General features: G+C 37.3%; 1 protein-coding gene across 2 annotated transcripts in view; it reads left to right on the top strand.

Annotated features, from left to right (window-relative positions):
- Positions 1–23,220, top strand: part of LOC139694114 (uncharacterized) — a 94,606-nt gene that overhangs the window by 57,256 nt on the left and 14,130 nt on the right. For both annotated transcript variants that reach the window (XM_071592547.1, XM_071592555.1), the window contains exons 4-10: positions 2,140–2,395; positions 7,268–7,708; positions 10,011–10,258; positions 11,794–11,997; positions 17,315–17,581; positions 19,108–19,380; positions 21,682–21,820. In XM_071592547.1, the coding sequence (XP_071448648.1) occupies positions 2,140–2,395; positions 7,268–7,708; positions 10,011–10,258; positions 11,794–11,997; positions 17,315–17,581; positions 19,108–19,380; positions 21,682–21,820 (1,828 nt within the window). The remainder of the gene's footprint in view (positions 1–2,139; positions 2,396–7,267; positions 7,709–10,010; positions 10,259–11,793; positions 11,998–17,314; positions 17,582–19,107; positions 19,381–21,681; positions 21,821–23,220) is intronic.

Raw genomic sequence — 23,220 nt, 5'->3', positions numbered from 1 at the left:
TTGGAATGCGTAAGAGGTAACGCCAAAATTAAGAATGTGGTAAATGCATACAATGGCAAAAGGAGATGGTGCGTCGGCTATTGTAATGGCTTCCCACCCAGAGCACCTGGTTTCAAATCCCGGCGGTGTTGAATAGTTTTCAGAGGTATCCCGATCCCTACTTGAGGTGCTTTGTGGAGGGCACTTCGAGTGAGTACGCCGTCTGTCGGATGGGACGTTAAACTGCGGACCCCTTGGCGCCTTTCGTTAAGAGTAGGCTAATGCCGTCGCCGGGTTTCTCTCCACCCTTCATCCTTTCCTGTCCATCCCTAAGTGTGCAAATGACTTAAGCTGTCGGTCGCCTCCCATAAAAACTACTACTACCGATATCGAGCTCATCAGTAATTCCACTAGCATAGAGCAAGTGAAAACATGAAGATTTTTCTCCCTCCTTCCTCTCACATATAATTTGTAAATATTATGATTTAGGGGTGACAGGAATGATGAAAATGAAAAGTAAATGATAGTAAATGGTCATTTTATAAATTAAATACGAAAAAATTACGTTCGGAAAACACATATTTATTAAACAGTCACTCGACGTCATAGCGAGTATGGGTGCGCTCAAATTCAAATAACAATACAACTATAGTCTTGGAAATTATGCAAAAATAAATAATCGTACCAGTTTTTGAGAAAAATTAAGTGTCGTGAAAATACCTTTCATAGCTTATTAATATACATTTCGAATATCCATGCGAATTCTCTATAAATCATAACCTTTGCAAATGTTTCAGACACCGTTTTGATAATGCTCTTTGCCTATGATTTCTCTTAAACTTAATATTTTCAAGGTACTACAATAGACATGAAAGATTCTAAGATCCCAAATTTTACGACGCGATTGCAGCTTGTTGACTGAAAGGTAAAAAAGAAAATTACAAAAAAAATATTAAGCCCAAGATTTTAGTGCAGATAAATTAATTGGCCAAACCCGAGCAGAAAATAACAGAGTATAAATATTCTTTTAACTGACCTTATATATTTTGAATGTTATAATCAATTTTCATTCCATATATTCCACTAAATCATAAGTAGATTTTTGATGACCCGAGATTACTATTTTTTTCTACGTTTCACGACAACTGTTTTGCCCAACATTATTTATTTATTCACTTCTTCCTAACCTTTTCCTGCTATCATGTTGTCTAGAAAGTTCCCCTTCCTCTATAATGCTTGCACAACATTCTCCCCTCTAGTACGGTCTTCCCACTACCTCTCAATATTTCTACCACCCATTTTCTCTGCCAATTTCGAATTTCCACGAGTAACATACTCTCTTTGCCCACCCTATTTAAAACTTCAGCGTTTGTCTTTAACTCCGTCCAACTTATTTTCTCCATTCTCCGCTACACCCATATATCAATAGCCTCCAATATTTGCTCATCCTCTTGCCTCAATAACCAGGTTTCACCACCGTTATGCGATTCACTCTTTAAAGGCTTTATTAATCTTTTGTTAAAAATCTTTGCATTTTTATGGGTGCACCTGTCATCAATTCCCTTCTTGTGAAGGCTAATTTCACAAACGCAAATCTCCAAATGTCCCCACTACTACTCCCATTTTCCTCTAATACACTACCCAAATGCATGAACGGCTACACCAGTTCCAGTTGATTCCCTCATAATTCAATGTATAACTTAGCTTTCCTACTTCTCGAGAATCTCATTATTTTTGTTTTTATTCGTTTATTCTTCATCCCATACCTCTCGCACTGTTCCTGTAAAGCACTTAATAGTAACTGAAAAGCCCTTCGCGTGCCTGATTCACTACCTTTGAATAATCTACAATCCCAACAATCATCTCGCAGCCTAGTTATTCTCAATTCAAAACTATTCCCATGCCACCCTTAATACCCTTTATATTTTCTCAACATGCATGCATGTATTTGACATTCCTGGCGATTACGAAATCCTGTTTCATTCCCCTGCCAATCAATGTTCACCCCGAATTTCCTTTTGCTACCCTTACCTGTGTCATTTGTTTCATACAAATTTATCGAAAAAGTCGGTTTTTAGTTTCGTTATATCTTCTGAAATGAACGCGGTATTTAGTGGATGCACAGCTTCCCAATATCAGCCACTTTCACTTTCCTTACAGAACTTTCATATGGCACTGGACGTGTGGGACGCAGCCAAAGATCGTCGCTTCACCGTCTCCGAGCACCAGGAGGGCAGCAGACTTTCCACCAGCCTGTCAGCACCAACTGGCCCGCCGGCGTACTCTGCAGCCCCGCCAACGGCCATGCCCTCTCCTATCCTGATGCCCAACGGAAGGGCACCACACACACCTAAGCACCCGCCAGCACGGCTATGTCTGGCAAACCTCGCCACCGGAGTTGGCCACGTAGTTTCGGGTACGTATTCTTAATGTCTGTCGAAACATTGATCTACCCGTCACAAGAAGACATAAGCAGTGACAGAAAATCACAAAATGGGTATAATAGATTTTAAAAGGCGTTATATTTTTATAACTGAAGCTATATGCCGCCTTCCATTACATATTAAATAATTATATCCCACCGCTGCGGAAAATATTTATTTTCTAATGCATCATTTGACTTTTAATTATTGAAGGATGTACTTTTCAAACTGCGTGTCGTAATTCCCTAGAGAAGGAAAGAAACAAATTACGAAGGGTGCGTCGATAAATTACCAACAAATAAATATGAAAACTTATTATTATCAATATATGTCAATCCCCAACGAACGTGGTAGGAGTAAACGCATAATGAGTGATTTCATTACGCTACTTCATAAAAAGGTAAACAGTAAAAAAAACCCTTACCAGCCTTATTTTACATATGCTTGGAAGAGGAAAAAAAGAAGCACAATTAACAGATCCTAATGAAATTGAGAAGAAGGGGCTTATTAATTGACGTTCCGTTTCGCGAATGAAATGAAAATCTTAGCAGAGAATCCAAAAGACCTTCAAATAACATAATCGGACAAGTTCTTCGAGAAATAATATGTAAGTAAACACCATGAAAATTATTATACCAGAAAGAGAGACAGAGGATTAAGGCAGCTGTTGTGTTAAGAAAAGAGCAATTTGTACTAATTGAATCAGCCTCTCTCCAAGTAGCATAACATTAGATGGAAAGAGTTCAGTGGATTCAAGCTGAGTACACCTCAAGATAAAAAATCGTTCAACACAATGATACATCTACTATACTCAAGGAAGGTAAGTTGAGAACAAAGAAAATTATACGTGAAAACATTTGTGCAAGTATGGCAATCGGCGGAGCAGAGAAATTGATCATTGGAAGAGGAAGCCAGAGAGGACAGAAGCCTTCGAAACCAATTGCTGGCGGTGTATGCTGGATATCAAGCAGACAGAAAAAATATGAGAAAGTATACGCACAGAAGAGGATAACAGACAGAAAATAATTAGGGAAAGAGCAAATAAAGTCTTTGGGAATACCTTGCAATATAATGAATTCGTTAGGAGCGTACCAGAAGGGAAAATAAATGATAATGAGAAAAATACGTAGGAAATTTTAAGCTCGATATCAAATAATACAATTTCCAATAATACCTATTGTTATAAAAGCGTAACTGTACGACTTATCATCATCGCATCACTGTTATTTTGCGTTCATTGCAGACGTCTAATCCGTGGGTAACACTAAACAAAGAAAGCAGAAAGGCGGTTATTCCCTCATCAATTTTAAGGCACCAAAGACAGCGTACGCGAAAATAGTCTTCCTGATCGATAAACAGAATCGGAGATAATAGTAAATAATACTCGAATGTACAGAGTTACGCGTACGCTTTCAAATACGTTTGACTCTACTCCTGAGATATGTTAATGCCGAAATACATCCAATACACAAGAGTAAGGATCATAAATGACTATGCGTACCTTTAATATATGTCCGTGTTTCTCTCAACATAGCTATAGCGGCACAAAAAGTATTCCATCACGTGCAGTGAAATGCTCGTACAAATAAGGAAGCATTTCAAAAAAGGAAGTTATATTGTCGCACCCTGCACTGGTGAGCTTTGCCGCATCAAGTAAACTTATTTAACAGATACCCTTCCGAAAACAAACTGTTAAAGCTGCAACGACTCAAATGCTACGAGTAGCCTAAGTGTTATCGTGACAAAATAGTAACCAGCACAGATGGACTATTGACTTTATTTGATTTCCTCTGTTCAGTGACACGAGGACTTCAATATACGTGTATACACACACAAGTGTTAAATAGGTACATGTAGGAAATAAATTATTTCCTTGATTTAAAATCATTACTAAATTAGCTATGTCTTATATTCGACTATCGAAACGAATTGAGACCAGCCGTAAACTGACTTAAATTCAAACTAAATTCAATATAAACTGTGTATGGTTCGCGAATAATCTGGTTCTCCTCACACGTAAAACGAGGAAGAAAGAAGACCCCTCGAGATAGGAAGGGAAATCACTCCAGTAGAATGTGACAGGTGCCTTGACGTCATTTTAAAAATGTATGCTTTCAGAGGGGAAATCATATTTTTGTGGAAATTTGCACTGCGACATTTTATGAAACATGGATAAGCCCAAAAATAACTTTTGAATAAAACAATAATCATATTCATTTTGAGCTTATGTGGGTACCTTAAATAAAGCAAGCGACTAAAAAAAACAAGCACAACCAAATGGTGCAGAGATTTTCCTCATCCTATGGTTCTGACGTGAAAATAGTATCTTTTCCATGACATTTACTTTTAACTCCCGGGTGGTTTTTCACAATTTCATCTTTGCCGATTTTCCGTCCTCCGCCGTCCTGGATTATGAAACTGGCAAATGTCAAATGCAAAATGGATGTCAGGAAAGCGAAAAAAAAATAGTCTGCAGCCAAATTTATTGATTGCTCACATTATTGGCGAGCAGTGCCAGATATTGCTCACATTTGCAGTAAAAATCATAAAACTCTCGGGGAAGAGGATTCCAGATGATGTCGATATTCCAATGTACCTCAGTTGCTTTCCGCCCATGTCGTTTCTCACAAATGAAATAAAAACACTTCGAAACACCAATTTCAAGTGAAAACTTTTCATCATTTCCCAACCTAGATTTCAACAACTAACGTCATCAACTGAATGAAGGAGTAGTCCAGCGTATTGAAATTGATACTGAAAAATTATTATAAAGTTAATACTTTTAAAGTATGACATTACCTTAAACAAAATACCTACGTCAAGTACAAACAAGTTAAAATCGGGATTGATGTAAGTTTGGAGGCCTACTTGTTTATAGAGATTATATCACTTTTAACGATATTTAGGGGTATTTCTCGTTATCTACGTCATTGAATGGTATTTACCTACAGCCTTACTAAGCCCTATCGTACGTGGGACTTAGCACATAAGAATATCAACTAAATCCATCACAAAAAATAAATAAAACAATTGGAATTCCGAAGTACACAGGTTTCCGGGTTTCCTCTGAGTTTGCATCATGTTGATGGCGACTTAATTCATTTAAACGCCGCCAAAACCTTATTCGGAAATTAGTATCCCACCTAACTTAGCTCCACCCTAGTAAGAATAGAAACCAGATCAGAATGAGAGGATTTTCAATTATTTCAGTTAAAGGGAAACTTGTAAAAAGGTCATTTACACGCTTGGCCTTCTTTTTAAATGCGTCCGTGCACGGCAAGCAAGAAATCATAACTTCATTAAACATTTTATCATTCATAATTATGTTACATGTATACACTTGAGCGAATTCAAATGGAACCAATTAAAATCATCGATAATGTTACCAGAAAAATTCATTCGATGATCATATTTCTTCAATTTTCAGAAATATTCAATACTTCTCCCATTTTGACCTTCGCCAAAACTCAGCCAAATATCATCTTGAACAAGTATCTGGTATGGCATCGTATCTGTTGCTACATACTAGATAAATGCTTAGTTAAATTTTCCATCCTTTCATAGCAAATCCAGAGTTTAAAATATTGTAGTAATTAGCTAAAAATTAGTGATAATAAAAGGTTAGCATACTTGCGTCACAAGATTCCGATTACTACGGAACAAGCTACAACATTGAACCTCATGGTTATTACCTAACATACTTTAGAAAAACTCTAGTGGAAAGTGTTGGTTTTCTACTTTCCACCACAGTGATATCTCACGAGCACTCGACGTAAGTGCGTGAAATTTCAAGGTCTCTTCACCACGAAAAGCGATGGTCGATAAATTACAAGCTCAAAGTCCCGGTTCGATTACTGAGCCGAAGTAGCGACATGAGTAGACAAAAACTTAGGGAATTCGCAATGAAACAGAATATCACCAAGTCTTCCAAAACACATACAAAAAAGTCCGAAAAAGTAAGTAATCGTGAAGAGAATAACTTTTTATGTTTTTTTTCTCATCAAACAAGAATAGTAGTAGCTCATGACTAAACGCAGGGATGGTAGAAATAGTTAAATCCTATTCCAGATACACGGCTTTCTCGGACCTCCAGTATATGTACACGTAATTCGGCTCTATCGCATTGATGATGGCCTCCGGATCAGTATTCGCAGTAGCTAATTTTTTAATGTTCTCCGAAGGGTGAGCTCAAATCGCGCCATAAATTGAACTTCGGAAAATCAATTGCAAGTCCATGAATTGACAACATCCAATGCGTCAGCTTCTTCTTTCCCTCATGATTTCCCTTTCTATTGGTGAGTTAACTGTGTATTTCACTTGTTATTCGCCCATATAAACACAAATAAATAATAACGATTCAACGATAGTGCATTTTTCAATTTTGCGTATTTTGGTCACGCCTATGTTAACAGTTACGTTTACCTCTACTAGTAACGTATACCAAGGTGGAACACAAAGAATGAGAAACAAAAATAACACAAGAGTAAAAGAACATGTGAAGCACAATAAGGACAGGAAGAACCATATTGAATGGTGGCACCTTCGGACACAATGGTTTTGAACGGTGGGAAATTGAAGGGTATAAACGAGTATAAGGGAAAGCCGCGGGTGTAAGACAAAAGGACCCAGAGAAGAGAGGAGAAGTCATAGACCAAGTAATGTAATGAAAACTAAATACCAGGGCCAGTAAGACAATAGAGGATAGGGAAGAATGAAGGTATTTAGCCGATCTTTAGAATGAAAGATTAGCAAATGAAAATCTACTTAACTAATTTATAACGACTTCTCACCTTACCCCCTCCCCCTGCCAAACCCGAATCCCTTGGACACCGAAATACCCGTGATTCCCGGGACCTGCCTTCAAGGCGTCCGTTGCAGAATCTCTACCCTCCTTCCGAGCCACTGCTTCTGCGACGAGAGGGGCAGGGACTGCGGGGAGTCCTACGTCCGCTTCGCCTCAGCCCTGGCCTTCCTGCGCTCCGGCAGCCGGGGCCTAGGGTTGTCGGAGGTCGCGGACGATGTGGACGACGAAGAGGTGGGCGACGAGGAGGACATGGAGGACCGCGTGGTAGGCGGCAGCGACGAGGACGAGGAGGCGGAGGAGAGGAGGCGGGAGGAGGAGGAAGAGGAGGCCACAACGGTGCAGGAGGTGGGAGTGGGGTCCGTGGGGCTGGTCACTTGGAGGCGGGGCAGCAGCGGCGGCGGTGGGAGCGCTATGTCCAACAACAGCGTCAGAGTGGAGGCCACTTATGTGAAGACGGAGGGCCACCCCTTGATGCCGGCCACGCTGACCATCGAGGGAAGTGGTAAGTTTATCCACATTAAGGACAGTGTAGTCCAGGAACTGAAAACCTGGGCTGAATGAAAATGGCTAACATTGAGGCTGAAAACGGATTTCAGCCTCATTTTCATTTTCTCTACGCAGTTTGAGTGTGCTATTTTCACAAAAAACTTCATTTCAAAATTTCACATTGCTTCGGAAATTCACGTAGCGACCGTTTCCTAGCTATGTGTAAATCTGTCCATTAGCGCGCGCGTGCGTAAATTTCTGTTTCGTATTTCATGAGCACGAAAACCCTAAAATTATTAATATGACGAATCTTCCCTTCCGGCTCCCATCCACTATGATAATGCATTGAAAGTGACCCAGTCGGAGTTTCCATTTCAAGATGACATAATATGTATATAAAGTACTGCGATTTATAAATTTAGAAGAGATTACACTCTCTTCTATCAAATAAGTTAGGGTAGCACAAAGATCACTGAAATCATAGTTCCGAAAAATAAATCATAGCACATACTCACACTAGACCAGATGCATATGAATAGGATTGTCTTCGGTTATTTAAGAGAACAAAACATCAGGTATTTTTCCTATTTTTTATTGCCATTTAATTCGTTCAATCGTGTTAGTAGGTTAATTCGTACCCGGTTGGATTATTTTTAAGGCACACCGTGTATTGATAGAACAGAGATCATGGCGAATTTGGACATCCTACCCAATGTAAGCCGAATATCGAAAATATTTCAACTTATTGACGTCACTTTGTAATTCGATGACATCACATTTCACGCTCGTATCACGAATCATATCATTTACACTTGGGATGTTCTAGAATATGTCAGAAAGAGTCTCTCTCCCATGTATTTATCGGAAATATATGTAAGTAGAGTACTTCTACATCTTAAACACGATTCTCTTCATATTTTGATACAGATATATAGTAAGACGATAAAGAAGCTTGAGGACAAATGTGTCAACTCCCTCGACAGTTCCCGATACCCAGGATTTCAGACCTCAGTTTCAGTGAAATCCACCCGATATTCACACATTCACCCTGTGTCACATTTAATTTATTCTCTTTCCACCTAATATTCAGTTGTTGGATATTTACAAAATATATTTAGTAATTTCACATGAAAAACATAACTGTTTTAAATTTTTACTACTACGTGTATTTAAGCGTTTTGTGTTAATTTTTATAACAATAAATATAATAATAAAATATAATGTTTTGAGTTAATTTAAATATTTTGTGTTAATTTTAACGCATGTAGATATGATCCACCTTTTGAGTAAAGTTTAAAATCTTACTCAAGGGTTTAAAAAGGAGAGGATGACTCATTGGTTTTCATTGAAACGTTAGCAGCCACCGTCTACCTATCTGTTAGTACTTAATTTTGTGAATTATGTCAATCCTTTGACAACTTCGGAAAGCGGCCATTTTTGTATGTCCTTAGCTCACGTAAATGATTTATGAGACTACATATATACCTCAATAAAATTAATTATATTGGGCGTTACCAAGTGGAAATGTTTCCTATCAAATTAGCGCAACAATCAATTGGCCTTCCACGGCATTTTTGATTTTGTACGACCAGGGTTTCGTTGCGTCCCAAAATGACGAATGATAAGAACTGACAAGGTTGCGACGCTGCAAAGTCCTGGTGGTACAAAATGTACTGTTGAAAACCAAGTGAGCTTATGTTCATTTACACACCCCCTCAGAGCAAGTCAGTCTTCTGAGCATGTAATGTACGTCGATTCTGCCTTCATTAAAACAAGAAAAAATTGAGCTAACCAACGTATACAAGTTATATTTTTTCCATAAACTCATTTAAAAATAAAAACTAGTGAACAAGCTGAACGTAACTAAATTTTTCAGCATAGCGTTTCTATAAACTAGACGGACTTAATATCTCGCAAGGTCTGATCAAGCAGGGATCGTCCTTTAGCGATAAATTTCATTAAAAAGCTGGTTGGAGAGTTAGCTAGAGTTATTTGGCTGAAGCAGGGGTGTTTTACTCGTAGGCAGAAAGAGGATTATTCGATTGGAAGGAGCAACAGGAAAGAGCGACGGAAACTCGTTGTTACGATGAGTAACGACCAATTTATTTTCCTTATCTCCGTAAAGAAAGTGCGCAAAACGATAGAGCGTAAGGGAAGATCGCTAGATCATAGCTTATTCATGTCTTAATGATGTTAAAAATTCAATAAAACGATCGTATATCCACTATCTTCAATGAATACGAATGTACTTACCCAGAAATAGGAATCCGCAGAGATCATTTAAGTGCAAATCAACTTCTTCCGATATCTCTTTCCAGGGAAGGTCTTCGGATTCCCCAATACATACATCCACTTGGTTTACAACGTGGTCAACTTTAAGGTGGGAGGGGGAGGCGGTGGGGGTGGCGGAGGGAACGGCGGCGGAGGCGGCGGTAGCTGGAATAGAGTGGGGTCGCCGTTCGTCCCTCCGCCGGGCGTCTTCTGCCCACCAATTGAAGTGTCCTCCCGTCGGAGAATGCCCCAACTCTCAGATCAGTTCTCTCTCACCATGGAAACCATTGTGCACGTAAGCTGAAACAATAACCGAAAAATGAGTTGGTTATTTACCACTGAAAAATAAAGAGTTTTGAGTTCGATTATAACTACTTCCCCATAAATTTAATTAATTAACAATAAAACAAAATTTTTATAAAATGTTAATATAATTTTAAGTTTATTCTGAATGAGACCGAAAATAATTTAGAACCTCGATTGAAATATTAAATTAAAAGAAAAAATAAATTGCTGATGAACAAAGGATTGTAATTTGAAATGAAAAAGGTAATCGATAGCCTTCCATGTTATGGGAAAATCTGTAATTGGTAGATATTTTCTACTGCATTTATATTCCTCGTTGCAATACTTGGCATCACCACCTAAAAGCATAAGCTTCTGAAGTGCTATCCCTTTGAATTCCAAAATCTGAGGAAACAAGAGCTTTAAAAACATTCTATCTGCAGGTAGATTTAAGGAATTCTAATTTTCCATTTTAAAGATATAAATTTTGTCGCTGCTTACATAGATACAGAGACCTCCGAAATGATACAAGCAATTTTGCTAGCGTTATCTTTGGTACCGTCGTTTTACAAAATCATGTCGCTCAAATATGCTGGTTAAATTAAACATTTTTCTACCAGCAAATATAGTTTAAGTAAATTTGAGGTAAAAACGAGCCACCGTAAATTCAGTGAGGCGGACAGAAAATTACCTGATATTAATTGAATACTCCTGACAATTACGGGGAATGATTGATTTTCAGGGCATTCTGATACCAGAGAAACTTCGATAATCAATTTCGTCCTTCGATATTAAATGGCGGATTCTATATAAAAGGTGAAATATAGTTTAATTTTGCTCCCTGGCCAAAATTTTGTTATCTTCACATTTCCAATAGCAAGAAAAACCAATTTCGAGAGAAAGCAAGCCCCGCATTCGAGAATTCGACATCATTATAGTCCGCGACAAGGAAACCAGGACGTTGATTACGTAACTTTTCATGACCAAGTCCCATTTATTTTCCAGTTTAGTTCCTTAGTTTCGCATCTCATTATAATGGCTCTATGAGAAATTTAGATGGAAGGGCGAAAAACACACACGCCATTTCACACTATACGCGGTCATTGAAAGGATTCCCAATAGACATCCAGGGCTATGGAGAGTCCCACGTAAAATACTAATTGTAATCACCATTATACCCTTCACGCTGTTCCATTTTGGGATACGAACAATCATAAAAATATAGTTATAGGAATAAGTACGGAATAATATTTGTGCTAATAAGAATAATAACTTATTTAATAATTACTGGTGATCTCAATTCAAGTACATTATAATGAACTTGCCAATGATCACAAAAAGAGAGCAAAAGCAACACACATTGCCTATGAGAATAAACGCTATTTAGGAAGTATCCAAAGCATCGGCCAACGGATTAGCAAGCTTGGGCTTTGGCCTATCAACAGCGATTATGGCAAATAATACCCCCTCCTCTTCGTTCCGTTTACCGCGCACATTAATTCCCTGCACATTATTCCTATTTACCATTTACTTTCTATTTCGCAGAACGCGAGGCTCTTGTCTTACCAAGAGCAACACTACGACCTGGGCGAGAGCCTGGTTAGCTTCGAGTGGAGGCCCCGACTCCAACAGCAGCTTCACCGCTTGCTCCTGCCCCTCCTCGTCCGCCCCCCGCCACCCCCACCTCCCCCCTCCTCCTCCCACTCTTCCATGTTCCAGCCACAGTCGCCAGTCTCACTTCCTCTACAGGTAAGTCTGGAGCCCGATCTTTTAATCCCTATTCGTTGCTGTATTTAGCTCCCCCAACTCAGAGAAGACGTCCAATGAGAGAGCACATGGTGGCATCTCACTAAATAAGTCACCCTCATCGCCATAAACTCTACTTGGACCACAAGACTCCTTCCAACTTCAATGCGGGTAGCAAAAATTAAAGAGAAGCTTGAGCACTTAACCAGTTTTCCGCATATTTTAGTCTTGTTTGTAGTAATTTCCTTCACCCTATCCTGGAAACCACACTAGCCATGAACTTTCCATCCCTCATAAAACCCTAATGAAAGTTCAGTCTTTGATCCTTTTGGCATAAATCTTATCTAGGCAATCTCTCAGCATATGTTAAAGATTCAACAACTATCAGTTTTAGCATTGACATATGAAACTAAATAAAGAGTAGGAACTTAAAAGAAGGTTTCATCAGACAGAAGTGAGTAGAATATTTCAAGGAATTTTCTTAAATTACATCAATTTTCATACTACACATGAAATGTTAATAGTCATAAGTCTCACTCAACAGTCTCTGGTCACTTGCTTTGGTGGTGCACTAAAACTTTTCCCCATATCAAAATTATAACACTAGTCAATAATTCATCACTTTCTCAGAATGAGGTTGAGTTCATTAGAAGAAATACACATTCCACATTTTATTTTGATTTGAATAAAATACAAAATGATTACTTCGCGAGAAGTTTAACATTTAATCTCAAAACAATTATTGTATTAATTGTACAATCAACTTAATTTTTCATACTAATTATTACTGGTATTCTGTCTTTTAAAGAAATTTGGAATGGACTCAGGCTGTATAACATTAAATGTCTTTACCTCTCCCAACATAACACAACTTGAAACCTGACACTAAAATAAGCCAGCTCAATTCTACACACTTACTTCCTCCCTTTATTCCATCCAACATGCCTATCCTATTCTTACATCTTCCTTGCTTGCCGAACATTCTTCCCTCTCTACATCCAATCTATAGCCAATCAAAATGCTCTGTATCAATCTTTCCTACCTTTAAATTTCTACTAACAACCTCCTCTCCTCATTTGTTTTCCCTGCTGTCCATTTCATCTTTTCCATCCTTTTCCACACCCACATTTCAAAAGCCTCCATTCCACACCAGTCATCTTGCTTCAATGGTTATGTATACCCACTGTACAAAACTACACTCCATACCAAAATTTTGATTATCCCTTCCTTAATGTCCCCACTCAAAGTAACTGTCATCAATTCCCTCCTCCTGATGAAAACTTCTTTGCCTGATGCAATTCTCCTTCTTATTTCCCTAATACCTTGACCATCTTGGTCCAAAATACTACCAAGATAGGTAAACTGATCCAAATGTTCAAGTTCTTGACCCCTATTTTACAGACAGGAAAGTAGCCAGAGAATTTCAAGAAGAGTGTGCTGATTGCAATACCAAAGAAACCAATGTGTTATTAATACAAAGAACACAGGATATTTATGCATTACTTATGAGTATTATTTCCCATGCATCGAAAAAATTCGGCTAAAGATGAAGGCTAGAAGGGAAGATGGAAGAAAGGCTAAAGGGAAACCAATTTGGACATTAGAAACACCAAGGAAAAAAAGAGGTAATATTTAGCTTGATTTTAATGGTCAGAAAAGTTATACACATAAACAAGTCATATGTGGCATTAAGGACTTAGCGATGCCCTTCAACAACGTCTTGATGAGCTAAGTGCTCAAGATACTAGAAGCTCTTGAAAAGGACTACAATGACAAGATGAATCCTTCACATCTAAAAAAACAAGAACAACCATGCAAATGAAAAACAGAAGGAAAATAGAAGTCAAAATAAACAAAGGATTTAGACAAGGATGCAACTTCTCACCAGCACTATTCAATGTATATCAAGAAGAGGCAATATAAGAAGCTCAAGAATTGGCATCAAATCAATCAAAGTGAATGGCGAGGAAATTAACATGCTCTGGTTTGCAGATGACATCACACTATTTAGTAGTTACAGAAACAAAACCTGCAAGCAACTCTGTATTCTCTGGGTCAAGTACTTCGGGAATATTATTTTTGAATCAATAAGAATAAAACTAAAGTCTTTTCGCACATGGAAGAGAGAAGCTGAAAACAGGTATAACAATTCGAGATGTGAAACTAGAACAAGTGGAATCCTGGCACTTTCCAAGGATTATAGACATGGAACATTGGAAAAGTGGGCTAGCAAAGAATAGAAGTCTTTGCAACATGGTGCTAGAGAACAAGGAAGTATGTAGAGTAGCAGAGGAGGAAAGGGCAATGTGGAGAACTCTATGGAAAAGAGGAAGATCAAGAGGCAAGTAAATGGGGAAATGCAGACGGACCTAAAACAGGGAAGCTATCAGGGGTGAGGGTATGTAGTAAGCCAATATTACTATTGACATACTGATGATGATAATTTTAACATGCAGCTTAGCCTTCCTATTTCTTGAAAATCTCATTATCTTTGTTTTGTTTGTGTTGACTCACATCCTGAACTTATCTATCACACAGATTTAAACAAGGGCATTGCTATGCCAGCACAGCAGACAAGAACGCCTTGTAAACGCCAGACAAGCGACAAGTAGGTGGTTTGCCTAGTATGTAACAGAGCTTCCCCCGTACCACATGCCCTGTCACTGCTGAGATTAAGTCATCAGTCAGCACTGAGTGGCAGTCACATAGACATGGCCGCCTCAATTGATTATCCCACCAAATGCAAATTGCGAAGTGTTATTCATTTCCTGCAAGCAGAAAGAATAAAGTTGCAGAAACTCATCAAAGAATGAGCCGGGTGTATGGATAAAACTTTATGAGTGATGGTTGTGTGTGAATAGTGCCAAAAATTTAAAGATGGCCTAACTGATGTGCATGATGAAGGAGGTCAGGGAAACAAGTCTGTCACCTTGTTCAATGAGCTGATGAAGTGGTTAGAGGAAAATATACCATAGGTGCTTTTACTACAAAAAGCTCTGTGCCTTAGGCTACAAAATACTTCTTCTCACTGGGTCCCAAAAATGTTGACTGACAACCACCAAACTCACTTAATGGCTTCAGCTTTGATGTTCCTTGACTGTTATGCCACTGAAAGAGAAGACTTTTTAAAATCAATTGCGACCAAAGATAAGACGTAGATTCAATTTGACACACCCAAAACAAAGCAACAACCATAACAGTGAATGAACACAATTTCACCAAATAAACAAAGAAAAATCAAGCAAACCTTCAACAACAGAAAGGTTATGGCTACTGTGCTTTGGGACCAAAAAGATGCGTTGCTTTTTAAGTCCATTCAGCTGGGGACAATGAGTAATGCAGCTGTTTAACGTGAAATGTTACGACGATTGAGGAGAGTCATTCAAAACAAAAGAAGAGGCATGCTGACTTCTAGAATTGTTCTGATCCATGACAACACCAGTCCTCACAGTGCTGGTTTGATGAAATGGCTCCTTGAGCAATTTCAATGGGACATTTTTGATCACCGGCCATACAATCCCGACCTAGCGCCGAGTGTCTTCCATCTTTTCCCTGAATGGAAGAATTAGCTGGGAAGGCAGCGCTTCCCAACCAATAAGGAGCTTCAAGACAACGTCAAGGCTCATTTAAATTCATTGGCTGCAACATTTTATGAAGAAGGTTTTGTAAAGCTTGACCACAGGTTTGACAAATACCTCAATCATTACAGTGATTATGTTGAAAAGAAACCATAAGGGCGCTAAACTTTTACTAGTAAAATAATTCTTTAATATTCACTTGTATTTTTTTATGGCCCATCGTAGGTTGAAAAAAAACTGCCCTCATAATTCACCCAGCAATGACCAAAACCCATCGATTGACCAACATACATTCTGATCTCCAGCTCCTTCAATGCTATTTTAATCATTTCCTCTACATATGTTGAAAATTAAGGGTGATGGCGCCCTCTCCTCCATCACCTCCCTTCTTAACACTGCCCATCCTGACTCTCCATCTGCCATTCATATCTGAGCAGTCAGACATGTACACTTTGTGGATAGGTTTCCCATCCCTCCAATCTACTCCTATTTTCTGTGAAATTCATTAAGTCTACCGGGTTTACTCAATCAAACACCTCAAAGTCTACAAATATATTTTATACAAATACAACTTGATTGTACTTGATGTATTTCTCCCATGGCAACTCTCAATTTGTCAAATTCATCAGGGAAGTCTGAGATATGTGCAGGTTACATATATGTCACCTATCCCCCCGATATACTCCACATACATACATCCATATTTTCTGCAATAAGCTCATTAACTTTGCTCCAATTATTCCACCAAAACGCTACAAACAAATACAACCCAACTGTATTTTATGCTCTCCACCATTAGTGACCTAATCACTGCTACAGTATCATAAGTGCCTCTTCCCTTCCTGCACACAAGCATCATCCCTAGGTAATCATTTTCCCTTCTCTCCATCCTCTTCATAATGCTCCTAATTACCATTTTAGGTGCATTTGAAATAAGACATCCAATATTTCTTACACAGATGTCTTATAGTGCTCTCTTAATCCCCAGGTATATTAAATGTATTCATATACCTATTGTGATGTTTAAATCAAGAGTTCATTATGGTTTAACCCTTTTTCCTACTCTTTTGTAAAATTCAATTGCTTTCTCCCCACTGTCATTCCTAGTCCCTAAACCATAATTCCCCACCTCATCACCATACCTTCCTTCACCAACTGTCTCATTCCAATCCCCATCACTATCAAATGTTTCCCTCCAGGAACAGCCATGATTATGTCCTAAAACTGAATGTATACCCTATCAACTTCTTCCTCCCTATGATTGCTTCACTGCATGCATACTTGAACAAAGACTAAGTTCATTGGTTTAGCTTTTACTCCTGCTAATAATAATCTATCAGTCACTTGTTCCATTTTTACCACTCCTCTCCCTAACTTTTTGTTCAATATTATGTCCATCTACCTATGGCTATTTTGGCCTCTGCAGTATATTTCTCAATATTTATCACTCCAGTTATCCCCCTTGCTAACCTTTCACCTCACCTCACACAGCCCTAAAATATCTGCATTTCCTCTCTCCATTTCTCGCTTTATGTTTACTGATTTTCATGTCCTCAACATTGTTCTAACATTTCAAGTCCCTATTCTAACTAATTCAATCCTCTTCAGTGCCTTCTGTACCACTTCTATGCCTTTCACTTTCAGGAATCCTAATTTTAGTAATGGAATGAATTAAATACAAGACTTTTATAGGCCCTTTACCACCAAATGAATTTAATTAATTTATTCAATTACACCCGCAGACTGGTTTGGCACCACCCGGAGACAGCTATCGAATTGTACACGACTTCAAGACTGGAGTGCAATACCGAATAAATGAACGCACAGGAAACTGCTCCATTGGGCCTATACCAACAGATTCCCCAGATGCAGCCCCAGCACCTGCCTCAACATCAACATTCTCCACTGGATCCTCCTCTGATGTTGACACCACTACACGAATCCGCCTTCGCCATGCTCAAGAGCTTCTACAGCATGCTGCCAGAGAGGACTTTGTATACTGGGGACTGGTGAGGCAATGCATTTCTATTGTCATTATGCACATGAAAGCAATTACTACAAAATGCAAGCAGCAAACTCATCTCTTGATACATTTGTACTCCATTAATCCCACTTTGACAAAACCATGTCAGGAATTCAACCCTGTAATAGAAAAATACACTTGCGCTGGATGGGTCTTTGGAACATTAACGAATTATTAGCCTGTTACATTAAATGATCATTAATTTAAAGTAAAAATACAACTTTTGCTTTTCCTGCAGGCTTAACTAGTCCAACTATGTTGAAGTATTCAAATTAGGTTATTTTTGTGATCACAGATAGTGTTAGAAAAGAATGAGTATTCATATCCATCATTTTGGGAGGTTTTTTGTCAATTGATAAGTGTATTCTAATCAAAAAATTAAGCATGAAGTCTAATAATTACATTAGTGTCTTAAGTAACCTTGATTATTCTTTCTAAAAGTTCAATTGATTTAATTTCTTTGGGACTTGAGGGGCTCTCATCCTAGTTCCTGGGGATCGAGATGGTGCGGGGGCTAACGTACTGGCTTCCCACCCTGAGGGCGCGGGTTCAAATCCCGGCGGTGTTGAATATTTTTCAGAGGTATCTCGATCCCTACTTGAGGTGCTTCGTGGAGGGCATTTTGAGTGAGTACACCGTCCGTCGGATGGGATGTTAAACTGTGGACCCTTTGGCGCCTTTCGTAAAGAGTAGGCTAATGCCGACGCCGGGTTTCTCTCCACCCTTCATCCTTTCCTGTCCATCCCCTATGGCGCAAATGACCTTAGCTGTCGGTCGCCTCCCCTAAAAACTACTACTCCTAGTTCCTATATAAATTAACAAATTGCCAAATCTAATGAACTATCTTTGCAGTTTTTCCTATGAATTGAAAAGATTTACTTAAAAAAATTAGAATAGTGGTGAAGTACATTAACATTTTAACAAATTATGACATATTTATGTTAATAAATTGGGAGTCGTTAATTTATATTGAGTGAATGACATAAAATACATGCAAAACCAGCAGGCTTTCATCATATGTTTGAAGTTATTCATTTAAACAACAACAGTCCCCAATAAATACTGAAATAGCTATAAAACCACAATCATTATAATTATCTTTTATATAACCAATTTGTCCCCTGAGTTCCAAATACCTACAGCACATTCTAAATGTGGCCAAATACATATTTACTGTGAAATAAACACTTCATCTTAACTTTTTCATCCCCATAGCCTATCTAACAATGTAAAGTTCCATGAAGGTACATGATGCTATTTATTTAAAATCATGTACAGAATGAAGAGATGGCAGCAATATTACCGGCCAATTATGTGGTAACATTGGTTCATTTGCAATTTAATTAATTTTTCTTAATGCACTACATAAATTCTAAAAATTGTCACTAAAGTGCACACAGCATGCCCCAAGTATAACTTTCAAATACAATGAAATTAAGCATTATGACACACATAATGCACTTAGCATAGATTTCTATTCTTAACTAATGCTTTACAAAATCTAATTTACAGAGAGATGTTCGAGGTGTGGTTTGTGATGTATGGGTGGCTGCTAACAGGCGCAGAGACACTGGTAATATTCAAGATGTTGTAGAGGATAAGAGAGGTCACTCAGATGATGGCACAGTAGAAGGGATGAGTGGGGGACGGTCCATAAAATATGGAATGGGAGAATACTCAACTGTAGAAGTGTTTCTTTCACACAAAGACTGGACAGTGGAGACTGAAGACCTTGGTCAAGTCCAGCGAGTTCCTATTGGCATTGCTACATATTCTGCTCCTACGGTTAGTTTCAATATATTTTACCTTTGTCTCAAGACAATAAAGAGAGATTTAGAGAGATCCAAAAACCTTACTTATATAAAATGAGTAATTCTCAGACAATCTTTCAGGTAGTAGTATATTTATTAACTTGAAAGATGGCCCTAAGCACAAGAGAATTTTCAATATGAGACCTAATAAAAGTTCAAATTTTTATATTAAATGTTTTCTGATGTTAATATGTTTATTAAAGAAAAAACTTAATACAAAATCATTTTTTTTCAAATGAACAAGACTTCTAATTTGACTCTGGTTATCATTTCAGTTTTCCTTCTTTGTGAAACTTAAAGAATTTTTTTTCTTCCTGATATTTAACACATGAGTAAATAGAAAGGTATGAAAGGACTGCTCTACCTTTCACTTAAGTTGCTACCTCAATTCTAACAAAAATACTTTATTAAAGCATACATATTTTTACTATTTTTCTCAATTCATATATAATTATATCTTCCTCAGGTAAGATGAGCAACTCAAAACAAACTAATTAATATGCAATATAAATGAGATTTATATGGTTAATTACCATACGTAATAAAGTGTGGAAATGCTCTTGTCAATAGCAGATCTACAGCTACTGAAGTGAAATGTCAGTGCCTACTGGTGTCATGTACAATGTTTAATTTAAAGTAACATTCTCTCGTCCAGTAACTCAAATGCTTATTTTATTTAAAAAAATCTAGTTCTCATAAACTTACTTCCCAAATGCTTCAATTAATTCAAAATACTTTGATTCATTCTTTTCTCAATTATTCTATGTTTTATGCTAATACCTTTTAAATGTCGTCAGTTAAAAATTCATTTGGTGGTGTATAGTCAAAATTCATTTAAAATGAAATTTAATTGTCATTTATCTGCTATTAGCAAATTTACTCAGCATTCCTCAAGTTTGGCATCAGGTTCAAATAAGGAATAAATACAGGAACAATTTCATTTCCTAAAATTTTCAAGTGATGCTGTATTAATTATGCTAAACAAAGGATTTGTAATACATTGGTGCTTAGACAGTCCATCCAAAGCCTACCTTAACTATTAGACTGCCATAATAATAACAATAATTAATATGATTAATATAGCAGCACTACTGGCTGTGTTTAGTCTAGTTGTATTAAATTTTATAAGTTTATTAGTCTGTGCCCATCCAAAACCCACCTTAAAATATCAGACTGCCAAAAAGAATAATTAGACTTTGTTAATTCTGGGCCTTAGGAAGTTACTTGGCAAAATTTCATCCCCACAGATGAAACATTAATGGATTTAATTTGTAACACGCATACAAGACTATTAGCAATTTGTTCAAAGGTCATTGATAATAAATTTTTGCTGCGTCTGCCACTCACTTGAGCCTAGAGAGTAAAACAGTCCACACTAATATGAAGCCATTTTGGACAATTTGGCTTCAATCAGAAAAAGGCAGAGATGAAAAGAGTTTTAGCAATGATGTGGATTTTATGGTTACAATGCACGACCATGACTATTCCTCTTTGTATAGCAAGGATCCCTAGCATTAACATGAATGCCATTTATATTCATTATTGCCGATGTGAGTAAATGTTTCAATTTTAATGCATCAATTTAATTTCAATTCTGGTTGATTCAAAAAACTCACATTGATTCACCATTGCATTTGAATTTGAAAGATTTTATAGTCACCCTTGAACTTTCACTCCACAACGCTGACTTAAATGGCTTATTAGAGAGCAGAGCACCCTTATTTACATTAAACAATTTGAAATTATGATAGGTTTTATGGTCACTTAGCTGTTCTATTAACTATTGTAAAATGAATTATATATGTGTCTATGAAATGCAAAACTTCCTGGTGAATCTTTACACCCAATTGTAATAATTATTAAAAAGATTTAATAGAAGTGAGAAACTATTTCAAGATTACCACCCAGCACTCAACTATCCCTACTGGTTGTGTTCATCACTCCTATGCTTTAGCCACCAACTTAATAAATTATATCACTATTAATGTCTGCTACCCTTCCTTTTTCAGCTCCCAACTCTAGATAATACACCATGTCAAAATATGGGCATGTTAATGGCATTTGTAATAAAAACACTCTCATGTCATATGCAAGTATCCTAATGCATATTGCTATTTAAACAATAGTTTATATGCACATTAAGAAAGCTCTTTAAGTTTAAAACGATAGATGCCTAAACAATTCATTACTGAAAAATAATAATATGCCTGACTTAAAATATTATCTCGCAATATTTATTAATTTATCATTTGATATGTGCACATTTAATTCACAGGAAAATTCCTGGACATTCTCTGAAGTTGCCACCACACATTATGTTGCCTACAAGACAGGGCATCCTGGGTGGTCTCATTTTGATGTGGCACCCTGCCTAGATCGAATCAACCGGTTATTTTTGCGACTTTCTTTATTAGGTAAGTCAATTGCTCAAAAATATTAGTAAACTTAGACAAAATTATTTTCCATTGCCTTCTACGCTTGAATGGACATGGAAACAATGGAATAGTAGCATCAAGAAAACATATGGAAAAGACTGATTTTACTGATTCAAATTTATTAAGAATTTAAATCTTTAATGATTTGATATTTATAATCAATATTATTGATGCTAGTTTCTTTGGCATAGGTAAGAAAGTTGGACCCAATATGGTACTGTAATAAAGATTTTCATTTGAAGATTGACTACTGATGTGTTCAATGATACTCATAGAAATATCAAAAGTTATTGTATTCAAGCCTGTGTAAGGTTGTGAATTAAGGCGATTGTAATGATAATGTACATGTGCTATAATGTAAAATCATACTTTTATTGTATTTGTGGCAAAAACAGTTGAAAATGGCTGATCAATCAGTACTCTACACATGCGCTTTTGTGGAAGTGGAAGAAAAGAGGGATACTGTAGCACCTTCTGAATCTAAAAATACTTACATCAACATCCAATCAGCCAATCAAATATTAGACCTATATGGGCAAAATATTTTGAAATGTTCTTTTATCAAATGGGAAGAAACTTGGATTCATAAAACAAATGTGTAGTAGGACAGTATGTACTCCAAAGAAAAAGGTTAAAGAGGGTATTATTTTCAGTAGAAATTGAGAATTCGGGACATGCTCTTAAGGACCTAGAATGGAAGACAGAAAACAGCTGCTCATTTTGTAAAACAAGATTATGAACAAAGAGAAAGTATTACGAGAAAAAAGCTGCTCATTTAGTGAAACACAGTTATCAAAAAAGAGAAGGCAACATACAATTTTCGGAAATTCCTATTTGAAAACCCGAGAAAGTACGATGATTGTATTCATCACTAAAACTAAGAGGCAATAAAAAGTTAACGGAAATTGATTGTCAAATATGTCTATAAAAGAAATCATTTTTCCCTTACACTTTCCATAACCATAATCGTGGAAAAAAGTTATGAAAATCCAAACTACCCAAAATTTAATGATAAGAAATAGTAATGGCACCAATTTAATGGCTGGTGATGTCACACACCCAGCCATATGCCTTTGTGATGGCTTACAGGTTGAAGTTATGAGATTAAGCACCAAGGATACCCCATTCCCTACTTGGCAGCTCTATGAATAACACTTCAAGTGCAGTGCTCCAAGCTCCACATGTACTCTATCTCTCACTTGCCTCCCATTTTTCTCTTCTTGAATTACAGTTGTTATGATACCATATGCCACCCCATACACCATTCTCTTTAGGACCCTAAACCCCTGAGACCTAGGAAATTAGATCCCTGATGGTGACAGAGACATTGAAAGGGATGTTAAACTGTATACCTCTTCATTCACTTCAATAAGATTTAA

The sequence above is a fragment of the Hetaerina americana genome, unplaced genomic scaffold (genome assembly GCF_022747635.1).
Source record: "Hetaerina americana unplaced genomic scaffold, ioHetAmer1.1.p SCAF_1, whole genome shotgun sequence".
Lineage (NCBI taxonomy): Eukaryota > Metazoa > Arthropoda > Insecta > Odonata > Calopterygidae > Hetaerina > Hetaerina americana.
The sequence above is the reverse complement of the archived record's forward strand: the minus strand, read 5'-3'. Positions and strand labels throughout refer to the sequence as shown.